Genomic DNA, 17,179 nt, shown 5'->3' on the forward strand with positions numbered 1-17,179 from the left:
TGTTTTAGGTATTATATCGGATGCATCGACCATTTTCCTAACACATTGTAGGTCCATTGTGCTTACTTTTTGAACATCTCCAAAATTAATATGGAAAAGATTTTGTTCTAAACACAGTCATGACATGTAATTTATTTTGTCAACTCCTAATCCAATGCGACTCCTTTTGCAAAGCCCTCGCAAGATGGGAAAATTATCCTTCTTTTCTATCTAATCATCAATGGAGGTGTTGTGGTTCAAATCTGGCCCGAGGGTGACCACGCCGGAGGTGTCGAAGGAGCTGCCGGAGTGTGAAAGGAGAGGACGGGGGCCACCTCCTGTGCGGCGATGTACCTGCACAAAGCGTCACCAGTGGGGTTCCGGTAAGGGCCCTCCGACGCTCAAGTTAGAGTGGGATGAATTTGATCTAGCCAAAAGTCCTTTAGGCGTTACCTGATGGAGCTATTTATAGTCCCCGTAGAGGTGCCCAGGTAGCAGAGGTATGGCTTATCCTCATCATAGGAGGAGATAGCTTTTAGCTAGAGGTGCGTAGCTAGAGCTTGCTTGAGGCACACGACGTAGGCCGTTCTTATGAACGGTAAGGCGTTGGTAGATACGACAGGGCATGGCTGGGGAAGCAGGGCATGCTCCCTGGCTAATATGTCGTGGCATGGCCAGCAAATAAAGCATGATGCGGTGAGGCTGCTATAGGGCATGGCCGTAGCATGTGGACGACGAGGTTGGCCTTCTAAGGTCGGCCTTCTGGAGTTGGCCTTCTGAGCTTGACCTTCTGAGATAGGCCTTTTGAGCTCGGCCTTCTAAGGTCGGCCTTCTGGGGTCGGCCTTCTAGGCTCGGCCTTCTGAGGTCGGCCTTGGCCTTTCAGAATTGGATGACTTCATACCAAAAAATAGGACGATCCATTTGCCCCCCATCATTGCCCTCCGACTTTCGAGTTCGAGTGGTTTGTTGGATCGAGCGAAGGAAGTAGCCGAGTCGTTGATCGTCCTATAATTCAGTCAAATATTTGTGAAGATATATGTGCCAAGTAAGATGTACCTCTCATGTCGTTGAAGCTAACGGTTTTAGGCCGAGCTTTCTGAGCCGAGCTAAGCGACTCTAGTCTGAGGTCGACTTCGGCGGTCTTTTTTGACTCGTGGTCGACTCAGTAGGGTGCCCCCACTCAGATCGGGGTGCTTCGTCGCAGAAGGCATCGAATTGGCATCGAAATGACGTCGAAGTAGCATCGAAATGGTGTCGATCACTTAGATGAGCTCGAGAGTAGAAGAGCTCGAGCACTTAGATGAGCTCGAGTGTAGAAGAGCTCGAGCACTTAGATGAGCTCGAGTGTAGAAGAGCTCGAGCACTTAGATGAGCTCGAGAATAGAATCCAGCTCGGAGGTAAGCACCAACCCGAGAATATAGATGAGGGGGGGCGACGTTGGAGATGGAGATACCCGTAGGTCGGCTTTTGCATTCTTCGACTTTGAAATATGTAAAATATTAAAATTATTTAAAGTTGAAGTGGCGTCCCATACTTTTTGGAGATATTTTGACGGCTTCCGAGCTTCGAGGTCTCTCAGGACTTGGCTCAGCATCGACTGGGAGTCGTTGGAGGCCGTTAAGCGGCAGGCGTTGAGCTTTGGGCCACGCTGCTGCCCTCCGAGGTTGAGGAGCCATGATCATGCAGGATCCATGGCTACCCAAGAGCATTTTCTTTTGCCAGGCCGAATCCGATCTCGTTGTTGCCTTGGTTGGCCAAGAATAGCATTGTAGACCGAGCTGACCCTTTGAAAGGCATTACAAAATAAGGCGTCATCCGAGCTTCCATTGTATACTAAAACCCTTTTTACATCAAACCTTGCAATGATGAGGAAAATAGCTACAACGTCCTCATAAAAGGGGCTCAACACCCTTTTGGTCTTCATCGGAAAAGGAGATGACTTCCGCAGTGCACGGATGCTTTGAGGAAGCTCCTTCTCCCGAGCTCGATGCTTCAGGTGCCTTTACTCGCCCACCCTCTGATGGTATTGATGATACCTGCAAGAGGTCGGTTGTCATTCCGCTTCTCACGCGGCATTGGATTTTGTTCCTCGGGCTCTCTCCTGTAGGCCTGATTACGGACAAAACAACTCAATCGACCTCGGTGGACAAGTACCTCAATCTCATCACGGAGCTCATAGCAATCATCTGTATCATGGCTGCGATCTCAGTGAAAGTGGCAATACATTTTCGAGCGCTTCCGCGACTCTGTTGGTCGCATCCTCAATGGAGGTCGGAGGTAGCCCTGATCCTCAATCTCCATGAGGATCTCTACTCGGATGGATGTGAGAGGAGTGTATGTCTGAAACTTTTGGAGGAGTGACGTCGAGCGAGCTAAGCTCTTGGGCCAAGGAGGATCTTTCTCGCGCTAGGAGAATCTGTTGCTTGGTTGGGAGCACTCCTCGTGGCGCTTCTTCTGCATGTTGGCAGGTCGTTTGACTACCTCCCGCTGAGAGGCCATAGCTTCCTCAGCCTTGGCGTACTTGCAAGCTCGGGCCAATATTTCAGCAAAGTCGGTGGAAAAGCTCTTCTCGATGGAGAAGAGAAATTTGTAGGACCGAGCTCCAGTCTTTAATGCCAACATGGTGATTGACTGGTCGAGATCACGAACTTCCCATTTGGCCGAGGTAAAACGATCGATGTAGTCTTTTAAGGATTCTCTTTCCTTCTGCTTGATGGTGAAGAGGGAGTCTGAGGTCCGGCGCTGACACCGGCTGGCGGCAAAATGGATGGCGAACTGCCTGCCTAGCTACTCGAAAGAGAGAATCGAGCTGGGCTGTAGCCCGAAGAACCAAAGACGAACTGCCTTATGGAGAGTCACTAGGAAGGCTCTGCAGAGTAGGGCGTCTGTGGCCCCTTGGAATGTCATAAGGGCCTTGTAGCTCTCCAAATGATCTAGAGGATCAGATGAGCCATCATATGGCTCAATCTGCGGTATCTTGAACCTCTGGGGGATCGGCTCATCCACGATCCGTTGAGAGAATAGAGACTCAGTTGTAAAGTCGAGGTCGGCATCTCGCTTCAGGGCTCGATCTCGGAGCGTCTGTATCTGCCGCTCCAAGTCCTGACTTTTCTGCCGAGCTCGAGCAGGGCTTCCGTTGCAGCTCGGCATGGGGCAGACCCCACCTCAGATGGTTGCTTTCATGCTCGAGGCGTTAGACTTTGGCGCGAGCTCTCAGGATAATGGCTATGCGACAAGCCCTCCCAGCTTGGAGACCGAGCTCGGTGAGAGCTTCGGTGATGGCGATGCTCTGCAGGAGAGCAACATCGCGAGCGCCGTCCTGAGCACTTGCACCCATGAGGAGGGAGTGCAGGATGTGCTCCTGCCCGCTGCAGGGCTTGAACGGCCATAGTGAGTGCTTGGACTTGCTGGACAAATAGACTAAACTGTTTCAGCTGGACCTGAGGAGTTCGGTCCGCCGGTTATGCAGGGGGTGGACTTTGGAGGGAGCTGCCGGGAGTTGGTACCCAGCATCTCGATGCGTTTGAAGCTCCTTGACCCATCAACTTCATGATCACGACTCAGGCCCTTTCTCTAGCGCCAAAAATGTTGTGGTTCAAATCTGGCTCAACGGTGACCACGTCGGAGGTGTCAGAAGAGCTGCCAGAGTGTGGAAGGAGAGGATGGGGGCTACCTCCTGCGCGGCAATGTACCTGCACAAAGCCTCACCGGTGGGGTTTCGGTGAGGGCCCTCCGACGCTCAAGTTAGAGTGGGATGAATTTGATCCAGCCAAAAGTCCTTTAAGCGTTACCTGATGGGGCTATTTATAGTCCCCATAGAGGTGCCGAGGTAGCGAAGGTATGACCTATCCTCCTCATGGGAAGAGATAGCTTTTAGCTAGACGGCACGCAGCTAGAGCTTGCTTGAGGCATACGGCATAGGCCGTTCTTATGAACGGTAATGCGTTGGTAGATATGATGGGGCATGGCTGGGGAAGCATGGCATCCTCCCTGGTTGATATGTTGTGGCGTGGCCAGCAAGCAAAGCATGGTACGGTGAGGTTGCTACAGGGCATGGTCGCAGCATGTGGATGACGAGGTGGGCCTTCTGAGGTCTGCCTTCTAGGGTCGGCTCAGCCTTCTGAGGTCGGCCTTCTGGGGTTGGCCTTCTGAGCTCGGCCTTCTGAGATGGGCCTTCGGAGCTCAGCCTTCTGGGGTTGACCTTCTGAGCTCGGCCTTCTGAGGTTGGTCTTCTGGGTTCGGCCTTCTGAGGTTGGCCTTGGTCTTCCGCACTCGGCCTTCTGAGCTCGGCCTTCCAGAATTGGGTGACTTCATGCCAAAAATAGGACGATCCATTTTGCCCCCCATCAGGAGGGAAGAGCGAGAAACCCATGTCCAACTCCTCTCTCTCACACACTTATCCCTATGTGTTTATATCTTTTATTTCATTTTTAGGACATGATATTATTCCTAAGAATCATGCTTAATTGAACCACAATCATTTATCCATCAAGTATTCTATTTTGGTCCAGATATATCACCATCAAGTCTTCACTCTCTGTAACCTTCCATACATATAACAGAGCTACTTGCTAGGTAAATAGGTAGAACAAGTTAGACCTTCAAGTTTGAGGACCACAAGATAGTCATTTAAGATAAGATTTTAAAGAATGCTGATATTTGCTGGTATGACATTACGGCCATAATTGTCTCACTTGTTATATTGAAGATAACAGACATTGCTTATAATTTTGACCTTTACTTCTTATAATTTTGACCTTTAAGACAACATGCAATAGTGGAAGAGAAAATCATCAACTGCTCAAGCCATTATCTTTTAAACTAGCATGGAGATTTAAATTTGTATAAATATTATTTTTATTCAAATGATTTAAATTAATCCAATCTCATCAAGATTCGAAAAAAACTAATCGACCAACACTTGAACCCAACCACTGAACCGGAGTCGACCGGCTTCGGCTCAATCTCTAGTCTGCTCTCCTGCGTCGGCGATGGTTGGTGGTAGACGCGCACCCGTCAAAAACAAGCACGGAAACACCACGAGTCCAATCTGAGTGCCTCCCTCTCTCTCGGCCCATGGCGGCCTCCCCCAGAGCTCTCCTGCTCTCCCGTTTCCGCCACCTCTCTGCCTCCTCCTCCTCCTACCCACCAACTCCAAACTCCCTTGTTCTTTCCTCCCGCCATCTCCTCCTTCTCCGCCGGAGGCGGGAATCTCACCTCCTCTCCTCCGCCGTCGCCCTTCCTCCCGCTGTCGTCTGCTGTCTCGTCTCCGGATTCGACAGCGGCGGCGTCGCCGACGACTTCGTCTCCACCCGGCGGTCCGGCCGCCACAAGTTCTCGGCCCTGGCCAACGTGCTCCGCCATATCGAGCCCCTCGACACCGCCGTCATCGGGAAGGGTGTCTCCTCCCCCGCCAAGGACTCTATGAAGCGGACCATCTCCACCATGCTCGGATTGCTCCCCTCCGACCAGTTCGACGTCTCGATTAGGGTTTCCAAGCAGCCCCTTCACCATCTCCTCCTCTCTTCCATCATCACCGGGTACTCCCAAGTCCCATCTTTGTTTCCCGGGATGAAATTTCGGAGAAATTCGGCCCAATTTGGATCTAATTTTTCTTTCTCTTTGCTCCGTGAAGGTACACGTTGTGGAATGCAGAGTATCGGTTGTCGTTGATGAGGAATTTCGACAGTTCTCCAGGGAGTAGGGAAGTGCTGGTGGCTTCCCGTGGTGGGTTTGAGGTGTTGGGGGAGGGCAGCAAAGAAAGTGAAGGCATGGGTGAGGATGAGGATGAGCTGCGAGGAATTGATGGTGGCAAAGAGAGAATTGCTCCAGAGAGTCTCGAGAATTTGTCTCCTGCTGCTTTGAGCTACATACAAGAGCTGGAGTCAGAATTGGCATCTGCTCAGAAGGTGAATATCTCTTTTCCTTTTGCTTGTTCAGTGGTGCATTGTCGTAATTTTCAATTTATATTCTTGAATTTTTCATGCAAACACCTCTATTTCTGGATGTGCAAGGAGATTTTGCCTCCCTTCATCTGCTAGAGAGAATATCTTGTACGTGGCTTTTTTTTTTTTGGTCCTTTATTAGCAAGTTTTATCTTCATGATATACTGCAGTTAATTTCCTCATGGCAAATGGTATAGGCCTTCAATGAATCAACAAGAATATGGATTTTTCAATAAGCCCTGCTCTTATTTGAAGGGGGCTAATAGTTCCCACCCTGTTTCAGTCCATCCATCTTATACAACTGTGGATAAGGATCCATCAGCTACATATCTGTAGGAATCCCTGTGGTCTTATCTAATGCAATTCATCACGGTTGTTTGATCCTTATCCAACGGGGAATGAAATGAACAGAGTGCGACTTCCAGTCTGCTTGAGGGTATGGGATCATTTCCCTTTTGTATCATTTCGATATGGCGTGATTGTCTGAACTTGTTATTTGTTTTTCTAGAAATTAAAGAATGATTTGGGCTTGTTATGTACCTTACTAGGTCGTGAAGAATACACTGCCAACTTCAATTCCTACTGCCCAAGGCACATATTTCCTCATTAGAAAAAATATATATATAACCACAATTATATTGATATCATATTTGATGATAAATCTAACCATAATCATGGTAATATCCTTATTTCTGGATGTATACTTCTAACCATACTCAACACCAGCAAGCTCGAGTAGTATGTGAAATCGATACACGTGCACCTAGATCTTGAAATAGATTGCAAGAAATGAAGAGGTGATAAGATGTAAAGTGAAGGTTGCTTTGGTGTGAATATATGGATGAGACACTAGAAAATTGTGAACATGCAACAGATAAATTGGAGAAGGCAACTCTATGGATGAGCATGAAATATGCTTTCATGTAGATGGCGTTTGAGCAAAAGTCAGTAAAATAACCTACAAAGTTGCGTACGCATTAAACTGCATACATGCTTGTTACATTTATTTTTTTTTCTGTTCTTATGGGAGTCTATATGTGGAACCGTATGTTTTGTATTATAGTGTTAACATGTTTTTCATGAGTGCACGCAGTAGTATGTTGTCCTACTCTGTGAAATGCAAGTTCTATATGACCATGTATGTATGCGCAATTGAGATTATAATTCACTCTAGCATGTACTCCATAGAAATGGTATTAGAGTTCAGGATCACTGTTTTATGACCATTGCAAGAACTGAAAAGCCTAGTATGTTAGATTGGCTTGTTATTTCAAATGATCACTCTTTTTCTGGGTTGATGCTTTTGCCTACTAAAGCACTTGTTATTTGTCAATCTTGCCAGCTTGATCACCGTGTTTAGATTTTTTTGCACCTAAATCATTGCCTGCAGCTTAATGTTTGTTAATATCACATATTATTTTGTGAAATATGTGGTAGTCTGCCAGGTCACATGCTTTCCATTCATACATTATGATGCAACAGCATTCATCAATTTCCTGAAGTTCCCGAATTTCAATAAAAGCTTAATAGGTGTCTCATTGTATCCTCTGATTCCAATAGTGCAATGTGGGGACATGCATGTTTCTACTACTCTGGCATTTTTATGGTTAGAAGCTATCTGTAATATCGTGCAATATGTTTATTTCTGCTCAAATCCAAATGGTTATAACATTATTTCTTGCAGAAGAATTTATTGCAATTTAAGATAATATATTTGTTCATTGTCGTGTATGGCATAACATTTCATGAGAGTTATATATAATCTCAGGAACTGGATGCAGAAAGGCAGGATAAATTTTACCTGGAACACAGCAAAGAAAACAACAATGACCTTTTAAATTACCTGAGGTCTTTAGAACCAGCTATAGTAAGCTTTTGAATCTGGAGAAAAAAATCTCTAAATTATTTTACTTTTTTTCTCTAAACCTCAATTTGCTGACCAAAATTCCTCTGGCAGGTGTGCGAATTATCTCAACCATCATCATCGGAGGTGGAAGGAATCATTAAACAACTTGTTCAGGACATATATATCAGAATATTAAACGGAAACACTCCTAGCTTGTTAGAAGATTCATCAGAGACAACAATTGGTGCTCACCCTAAAAATGATGTCAATCAGTGCGAGACTATTACTACCCGGGATTATCTAGCAAAGTTACTCTTTTGGTGCATCTCTTTTCCTGAGTCTGAAATTCATTTTGTTCATTAACTTGCTAGCATGTTGTTATTGTCCTAGTTTCTCCATGAACCAAAATGGATGTGCAATTTAGGTAGGGATCTATATGAGTTGCTAGTTTGTGTAGTCCAACTCTTGGAGAATATATAAAATTTTTAGCAGCAACAGAGAAAACCAGATCATATCCAAAAGGAAGAAAAAAGTTTAAGTGGCAATCCGTGAGAGCACATATACATAAATACATTTGATTGTTTGCCACAGACTGCAAATGCTCAGAGGTAAAAAGGAAAATGCCCTTGTTAGTCCAGTGAGGCATAAAATTAGGAATAGACTATTCTGCTTGCATGCATAAAATGCTTATGGATGGAAAAATCTTTAGGATAGGAGCTGACTTATTAGAAATCTCAATTTTAATGAACAGCTGACTTCACCATGATGATTACAGAAAAAGAGAACAGCAAAAGAACAAAATGTTTGAGACAAAAATGTTGCCTGGGGTTCCGTTAACAAAATGAGTAAAAATGTAGAATCAATGCAAAGAGGGAGGAAGATGATAGCTAATTAACCAAAGGGGTCATGCATTTTTTCAAATCTTCTCTGCTTTATAGATGAGAGGGTCAGAATAAACCGTAGAAGAGTACAATATAGAAAACCCTGACTGCCTTGTTGTGGATAGTGTATCTTGTTGTTAACCTCTCCAAAACTTCAGTTTGACCTCATTAATATATTGAACTGAACCAATGAGAAGACCTTCATATGTGAAGGAAAGAAATAGATCTGTTAAATGAGTTTGAGATGGCCATAGATGGTTTTGAGGTAGATTTGCAGTCTGTCTGTGTATGGAATTTCTGTATTTAAGTTCATCTTATGGTAGGACCGTGTCCTTTGTGATGATTTCTTACTTGCTGAACTTCACACCCACCCACCCACAGACACACATACACACACATATATATTGATTAACTTTGTTTTGTTTTCTTGTTTGGATTTGCATTCTTGATCTTGAACTCAAGCATATTACAGAACTCTTCTCCTGCATGCAACTCAGAAACCTGTAGCCCGTTACAGAGTATGCTGTAAATATAGACAACCTTCCCATAAAAAAACGTAGCTGCCTAAAAGCAAAAATTTTGGTTCAGTGATAGGGTAAATCTTTCAATCTTACTATAAGTTATTAGTAAAATTTTGGCCTTCTGAGTAGTTATTAGTAAAATTTTGGCCTAAAAGCATATATTCGGCAGGAGTGGCCTATAAATAGTTGGCAGGTTGCACAAGGTCGAAAGTAATGGAAAATGTCCTGATGCAATTTGGCCAGAAATTTTCTTTCACAAGTGTAAAAATTTGGTTGAATTACCACCTGAATTAAAATTATGCATTTCATGGGTGAGTTTCTCATGTTAAGATTCTTTATTGTTCCCTTTGAAACAAAATTCCTGTTTGAATAATAAAGTTGTCAATTGCTGGTTCTATATTGGTTTTCCAAGAAAATAATTTCTATACAGGACTTGTGAAAAAAGAAACAAGGAGGCAAAAGTAGCCTTTTAAGCCCCTGAACCACCTCTAGCTTTCCAACCTAATGAAATAGCCTATTTCGAGAAATGACACCGAGCTGATAAGATGGTTAAGATTAAAAAAAAGACTGTCAGAAACTATAAGCTTAGTCTCAGAGGTTTTTGTTTTTTTCTTTTCCTTTTTTCTTTTTTTTTTTTGGGGGGGGGGGGGGGGGGTGGGGGGGCAGGGGCGGGCATTATAGTATCTAATGCTTCCTCTGTTATGTTTTTTTCATGGTATACTCGTCCAAAGGGTCCTGCTATTCCCCTGATTTATTGGTTTTGGAAGTCAAAGCATGTCCTGTCTGCTTTGAAGTCTAAACTGGATTCACCATATTACATACTCAATATTGGCTTTGAAAAAAATGATTCATGTAATGAGAGATTGCCACCTTAGGGGAGAAAAGTACCAATCTCAAGTTCCTTCACTTGAAAAAATTGGAATCCCTGGGATACCTACTCTTGCTGCTCCTAGTAGAGTTTTGTAACTGAGGTAGTTAGCAATATAATTAATTTTACTCTTGTTCCACACGATGCAAGAAATTAGGAACAGAGTTGGGTTTTTACATGTCTGCCAGATATCTACATTCTTTTAGTAAGAAATGGTTGGAATCATAAGACTAGAAATGTGTAAGCAATTGTGTTTTTTATCTGTTCTTGAACTAATTACAATAGCCCTCCTGGTTATGCAAGTCTAACCCTGAGTAGTGTATGTTACCTATTCAAGCTTATTGTTCCTGATTTTTAGCAGTAACTTAGTTTATTGTCTTTTACAGTTCTTTGAGTTGCCCTGAAATTGATTTACAATCTAAACTTGCTGACATGATTCCCTCTTCTTTTTTCCCTTCTGCCAATTGCAGGTGTATGCTGTTGGGTCATCACTTGAGAGGCTTAGAGTACAGGTTGCACCTGAGCTGGGCTGTTGGGTCAATATAAGAAGGAATGAAGTTAAAGAAGCGTGCATCAACATTGTTGCTCATATTAGTTGTATTTTGTTTTTCTTGTCTGGAAACCACCACCTTCCCTTTGATAGCTTCTCCCCCCGCTACATGTATAATTTTACATGTGCCTTACATTTTTAAAATCATGCCATAATTTTCCTTTCTCCCCTTTAAATCTGAAAGATATATGTTCAGAAATTTGCCAAATTCTTGAGCTGATGTTCAAATAATGCAGATTAACACTACATGGTTCCAACCTGAGCTTAGCATTGGTATGTATCCTTAAACTTTGCCAACAAATTTTGATTGTGATACCTTTCCCACGTTGTTGAACGTTATAAAATGTGTTCATTATTATTGTGCTCCAACTCAATTATTATTATATGAAGGTGTGTCTTTATGCATATTTCTTTAATTTGAGCATATACTTGGTAGATCGAAATCTGAATTTGGAAAACCGAATCATCAAGAGGACCTCGAGTTGTAATTTTTATGGATGCTGGAAAACAGACCTTTGCTTATTTTATTTTGGAAAATTTTGTTCCATGGTAACTAGGCACGAATTATTATAGGTAAATAACTGGGAAAAGATGCAAAAAATGATTCAGAAACAAACAGAATTCCATCAGTAGAGGATCATAAAGACTGAGGTTGCATCTGGAAATGTAGTTATTCATATAGAGAGCACAACTTTCTTATTTACTTGTTTCTGCAGGGGGCGCTGAAGTAAACCAATACATTAATGTGAAACATCACTGATTTTTGATCCTGTCAGGCAGCATAAAATCTTTTGATCCTTTTAAAATCTGTTGTTAATTGCATTTGAGGCTGAACTGTTTGAGTTATAAGTAATGGCTCGAGCTCATGTCCATATGTGATAACTCAGGCTGACCTTGGTACCATATTTTGATTCTGATATTGCAGCATGCCTATAACGTGCAACTGGCTTAACGAAGAGACTGGTTACAGCTGTGTTTTTTTTTTTGTTGTGATTGTCACCCAGTAATCCTGATATAAGTTTCTTTCCCTGCAAACTCATTAGATAATTCATTCTATTGCCTTGCCCTTAAGTAACTTCCAATTTTAGAAGATATCAGGTATACAGTTTAAAATGAGGGAATGCATAAATTGTTTTGGGGGGTGTTTTAATTTTCATTTTATTGTCCAAACTAGTAAGCCCCCGAGTGGTCAGAAATAAATAAAGATTTGGGAGTCAGTGATTCATGCTGACCTTGCCTTCTTCCAAAACATTCGAATTTTAAAGTGCATATTCTGGATAAGAACTATCCTGTGTTGAGTATACGCATTGAATTGTAACCTCCTTTCCCATGCTAAAAAAACAGAACCTTTTAGTAGACAGACTCCCGATTTGAAATACAGACTCACAAATCATAATCATTAGTGGAAACTTTCATGAATTAAAGATGACTCAGCAGATGATGTTTGCGTCTTTTTCCAGTTAGCCGTGCAAGATAAGGTGATTCGATTTGGAATGATATAAAGGGAACAAAGGAGTGATTCAAGTTTGATGCAAAAATGTGGTAGACTTCATTGCTCCTGATCCTTTGTGGTAATGATCATAAGCTCAACTTTCTTGGTCTTCATGTTCTCCATGGATATCCTCTATTACCTTGAACATCTTAGGAAAAATATGATTTATAAATAAAAGCTAAGAAAAGCAAGACTGGGGCCATGAGTCTTCTGAAGTCTCAAAATATAGAATGGTGATTTTTGATGCTTTTCAGGAGCCTAGCAAAACAGGGACAGCTCTTATGCTTAGCATGTCAAGCTTGCGTAAGAGGATAGTTTTTCAGCCATTGGAAGGGGTCAAACTTCATCAAGATTATCGTGGCTTTCAATATATGGATGTATTACGAAATTGTGATATTTTACTCTTATTTTAAATATAAGTCAGAAATTTATAATAGAGATCTCTATCGTGCAATGAAACTTCATGAAATTAAGTTCAAGACATCAAATTGGAAAATTTTCAACATCTAATATAATTTGTAAATTTTTATTCTTTTCTTATCACGTTGTGTTCTCTCTGCCTTTTCTTTTTGAGAGAAAGAGGAGGGTACAGCACATCCCTGATTGAAAAACATAATCACAATTTTAAAATTAAAAACTTCTGAGCGCAGAGCAATGCACCTTTTTTATCACAACGGCATTTAGGTATCTCAGAAGTCTCATTCGCTCTCTCTCTCTCTCTTACTTCCGAATGTATTCCTTCTGTTATCTTTTTCAGAAAGAACTCGTGATTTGTCCCGAGAATAGCTGATTTAGCAGCACTAAATGATATTCCTCCACGTACGCTATCCGCTGTAAACATAAGCCATAGCCAGCTCTTCCTATACCCTCAGTAACAGCTTGGATACACTAAAACAACAGTAGATCACCTAAATGCCGCCACCATCCATCCTCGTTGGTCGCGTCTCATATGGCGACACTTCCGCTTCACTTTTTTATCCAATCCGGCAGAGCACTTGCTGCGTCCAGCTCGTATAACGAGTCAGGCATCTCTGGAATCCAACGAGAACTTTCCAGATTATGAAACCAAGACTTCTTTTTTTTCTTCATGAAGAAGAAAACGAAAAGAATCCGAAAAAAAATGATGCAGCAAAAAAAAAAAAAAAATGCAATTCGATTATTCCATTATTATTATTATTATTATTATTCTAGCTCTTCGGATCCATCATCATTATTCGAATGCAACAAAATAATTTGCTAACGTTGGTTGGCGAACATCAAATTCCACCCTCCCTTGAATCATCAGAACATGAAAAGAGTTCCTCGAAAAAAAATCAAGTATTCAACGAAAGAAAATTAAGAAACTCTGGAATTTCTATCGACAAGAAAACGATGGAATGAATCCCTCGAAAGAAGAGAGAAAAAAATGAACGAAATAGCGAGCAATGTCTGTGGAGATCCAAATCAAAAAAAAATCCGTAATCGAACGAACGAGATCAATGCCCGGTCTCTGCATCCATCCGAATAAACTACTCCTCTGCGGCTGTCGCTTTCTCTGCTGTACAGCGCCGGCGGTGGTGACGGGATCACCCCATAAAAAAAAAAAAAAAGAACAGAATCTATGACCATAGTCTACAAAGAAACGACAGTGGCGGCGGAGGAATCGGAGTCGGAGTCGGAGGCGGAGGACGAGTGCGGCGGAAGGAAGAGATCGTATGGCGCCCAGAGGTCATCGAGAGGGCAGGGCTTGCCGGCGTCGAGGCGGGCCCAGGGCTTGCCCTTGCCGCTCCAGTGCATCAGGCTCACCGGCCCCGGGTGGAGCGGCCGGCAGTCCCCGGACAAGTTGTCGCCACCGAGGCCGTGCTGGTTCCAGCGATGGTCCACCCCCTCCACCTCGCCGGCGAACACCAGCAGGAACGGCGGCAGCGATCCCAGCTCGTAGATCCGCCTCATCCGCTGCACCTTCATCCAGTGCTCGATCTTCTGGCGGTACTCCCCGGCCCGCCACCGCGCCAGGTCCATCACCATCACCCCGGTATTAAAGTAGCACGGGGGCCGCCGCCGGCCGTAGAAAACCCTCTGCCCGTCCCATCTCTCCCAGAAATCCTCCGCGAAGTACCGGGTGAAGTTGGCGTGGCAGTACTCCGGCGCGGCAATCACCGCCGGCTCCGTGATGCGCGTGTCCCAGAGGCGGCGGATGTCGTCGACGACGATGACATCGGAGTCGAGGTACATGACCCGGTCGACGCAGGGCTCGAGGAGGTCCGCGAGGTAGTTGCGAGCGTAGTTGAGGGGGTTCTCCAGGGCCTCCCGGACGGAGGCGGATATGAGGCCGCGGACCAATTTCTCCCGGAAGGGATAGATCTTGAAGCGGAGAGAAGGGAAGACGGAGCGGACGGTGCGGTGGAGGTCGGAGGAGGAGGGGCCGGCGGAGGCAACGAAGTGGAAGAAAATAGATTCGGGGCACGACGCGTGTTTGAGGATGGAGAAGACGGCGGCGACGGTGCCGCGGAGGTAGTGGGAATCGAGGGTCATTGCGATGTGGACGTAGGAGGAGTCGCAGGCGGCGACACCACCGTGGAAAGGGGAGGCCGGGCACGCATCGCCGTTCCGGAACTGGGGCGCCTCCACGAACCGGTCGACGCCGGCGGGGAAGGAGCGGACCGCCTCGGAGGGAGAAGGGAGGAGGAGGAGGAGGACGGCGAGGAGGAGAGAAAAAGGCATGGACGCTGCGTTCTTTCGGTTCATCTTTTTTGCCGACGGAGAGATTCAGAGATGGAAGCCGAGACGGGTGGGTTAAAGGAGGGAAGGGAAAGAGCCCAAGAGGGAACGGGGAGCGGCAGGGTGGGGTGGGACGCGTACGAATCGCTGTCCTTGGCTGCTTCAAGCCCGCAGCGTATAAATTTTTGTCGTAGCCTACCCTCGGGCTCGCCTCGATGGACAATTGGACACGACTCAACCGTCGCGCGTCGGGTTAGTGACGAGGAAACGCGAGCTGGAGGGATGGAGTCAACCGGGGTTTGAGATTGATGCGTTCTCACATCAATAGGTTTTCTCTGTCCGACCTGGCCGCTTTTTTTTCACCCTGATATGGATTTCTTTTGTGCGACAAGGCGGCAGGCCGTAGTTATGGCTGGGTGATATTTTATTGGTTATATATTGTGTCGGACTACTATATAATTATAGTAATAACTAGTGGATCGGTGGCCAACTGGATTAGCAGCTGGGGCTGCCAATTATTTGACTGATAGTGATGGTTGATGGAGGAAAAGTGATGGAGGACCGGCTGAGTCCTAAAGTTGAGTAAGAATAGCCCTTAAGCATGGCATGATTTTTTTAAAAAAATGGCTGTAATAAACTCTGTTTTATTATAAAAAAATAGAAAATTCGAATATTTTCCCTAATAGCTTTTTATAAAGAGTGATAATTTTATTATTTCCTGAACAGCCTAAAATATCTTGCATAAGGCATTTTACAGCCAAAGATTAACTTGGAATTGAAAAGAAAGGAATGGAATAGAAAGAAAAGTTAAAAATTTTGGCGTTTAGAAGTTTTTTAGAAAAAGAAAAGGAGGAAATAGGAGGAAAAATTTTGGTCTCCAATTTTTTCCTTTCTTTCCTCCCATAAATGAGAAGATTTGGAGAGAAAAGAATTGAAACTTAATAAACTTTTTATAATACCTATTTTACCCTCTACTCATAAGCATGCTCCTTTTCTTTCCAAACTCCAAAATAAGATAAAAAAAAGTACTTTCTTTTTTCTTCTAAAACTTCCAAACAAAACAAGATGAGAGAAAAGTCTATTCTATTCCATTCTTTTCTTTTCCCTCCTCATTAAAGTTTTTTTTTCTTTTCTTTTTTCTCCAAAACTTTCAAACAGAGGCTGAGTATTTTTAGTCAGCGTAGGAGCACTCTTTCTAAATCTTATGAAGTTAACTTTGTTGTCTGCTGTTATTACTCCCATATTAGAACAGTTCGTACTATCTTTCCTAATTGCAAGAGTTATGATCTTTCTTGAGTCTGCTTTTTAGGATAACATCAAGAACTTCAACATTAGTGCAAAAGTGCTTCCATACGTTCGGTTGAATCGACATTTGACAAAGCTTCTACAAGCTCTCCTTTATGATTTCTAATGGTTAGCCCCAATACCAGCTGTTCCATCTTGTGTATACTAGCTTCATCTGGTGGCCAGTGCTTTAATATGTTTAGGTCAAACAACATCTCTCTCTGCAAACACTGAAATTACCTTGAAAGCCAGGTGTTGGTAACTCTCTCTCCCAACGTGTAATGACTCGCCATTTCCTACTTGCCACCGAGCTCCTGCAGCCTCCAAAATATCCTTATGTTTCTTGATGAGTAGGGTGGATGATGTGCCAATAGAGCTTCTAAGATGGAGCAGCTAAACTATTGCTGCTTCTAAGATGGAAGTGCATTGCCTTCTAGTGCCTGTAAAATATTGTGCTCTGCATTTGAAGGAGCCTCCAACCTTGATTTGCCAATAAAGCTTTATTGAAAATTTCCAAGTCTCTAAATCCCACGCTGCCTTCGTTCTTCGTCTTGCAGAATCCAGTTGGATCTTCCTCTCATTTTTCATATGCCCCGCCAAACTTTTCCTATTAAGCTATTCAGCTCGTCCCATCAAGCTGTTGGCAATTTTAATCAGTGCTTGGGCCACTGATTAGTACATCTTTGCCTGCTTGAAGTATTAATTTTTCCTTCCATCCTTCTGGCTTTCTTTTTACTCGTTCCAATACCTCCCCAGAGGCTTTCTTCTTGGATCTACCGAGAATAGTTGGAAGACTCATGGTACTTTATATTGTCCAAATGTGGTATGCTTGTGATTTGATCATGAACTCTTCTTGGGGCGTTGGTGCTGAAAGTAAGAGCTGAAATCTTCAATATTAACCACATATCTGTGGGTTGGCTTTTGCTGCTTTGCAAAAAGGAGGCAGCTGTCTGCCAAAAAAAGAGATGATAGATCCTTGGTTCATTTCTGGACATAGACACTCCCATGTATGGCTTGCATGGTTCTCTTTCACATAGACACTCCCATGTATGGCTTGGTTCTCTTTCACCCTTCCCCTAAGCGCTGTAGAAACAAATATGGAGAAGGTGGG

At 43.8% G+C, this 17,179-nt stretch overlaps 2 protein-coding genes across 3 annotated transcripts; one reads left to right on the forward strand and one right to left on the reverse strand.

Annotated features, from left to right (window-relative positions):
- Nucleotides 1-4,979: 4,979 nt before the first annotated feature.
- Nucleotides 4,980-10,854, forward strand: LOC148714700 (seed maturation-like protein). Of its 2 annotated transcripts, XM_088715991.2 has the most exons (5): nucleotides 4,980-5,521; nucleotides 5,617-5,890; nucleotides 7,695-7,793; nucleotides 7,884-8,092; nucleotides 10,513-10,854. In XM_088715991.2, exons 1-5 carry the CDS (start codon nucleotides 5,058-5,060, stop codon nucleotides 10,586-10,588), a joined length of 1,122 nt encoding a protein of 373 aa, XP_088572117.1. In that variant the 5' UTR covers nucleotides 4,980-5,057; the 3' UTR covers nucleotides 10,589-10,854. The 2 variants fall into 2 exon arrangements, with proteins under 2 accessions (XP_088572117.1, XP_088572118.1); XM_088715992.2 differs by lacking the exon at nucleotides 7,695-7,793.
- A 1,739-nt stretch (nucleotides 10,855-12,593) lies between these two features.
- Nucleotides 12,594-14,957, reverse strand: LOC103709999 (putative galacturonosyltransferase-like 6). The gene has a single exon (XM_008795555.6). The coding sequence runs from the start codon at nucleotides 14,809-14,811 to the stop codon at nucleotides 13,696-13,698; it is 1,116 nt and encodes a 371-aa protein (XP_008793777.4). The 5' UTR covers nucleotides 14,812-14,957; the 3' UTR covers nucleotides 12,594-13,695.
- Between the last annotated feature and the right edge of the window lie 2,222 nt (nucleotides 14,958-17,179).

Source organism: Phoenix dactylifera, chromosome 2 (assembly GCF_051530095.1).
Source record: "Phoenix dactylifera cultivar Ajwa chromosome 2, Ajwa_hap1_PhDact_Kaust_v1.1, whole genome shotgun sequence".
Taxonomy (NCBI): domain Eukaryota; kingdom Viridiplantae; phylum Streptophyta; class Magnoliopsida; order Arecales; family Arecaceae; genus Phoenix; species Phoenix dactylifera.

What these genes read in the sequence shown, in the direction of transcription:
- LOC148714700 (XM_088715991.2), top strand. Translation starts at nt 5,058, where the DNA reads ATGGCGGCCTCCCCCAGAGCTCTCCTGCTCTCCCGTTTCCGCCACCTC. An exon ending in CTCTCTTCCATCATCACCGG is followed by an intron (nt 5,522 to 5,616) that starts GTACTCCCAAGT and finishes TGCTCCGTGAAG; the next exon opens with GTACACGTTGTGGAATGCAG. An exon ending in CTAGCAAAGTTACTCTTTTG is followed by an intron (nt 8,093 to 10,512) that starts GTGCATCTCTTT and finishes TGCCAATTGCAG; the next exon opens with GTGTATGCTGTTGGGTCATC.
- LOC103709999 (XM_008795555.6), bottom strand. Translation starts at nt 14,811, where the DNA reads ATGAACCGAAAGAACGCAGCGTCCATGCCTTTTTCTCTCCTCCTCGCC.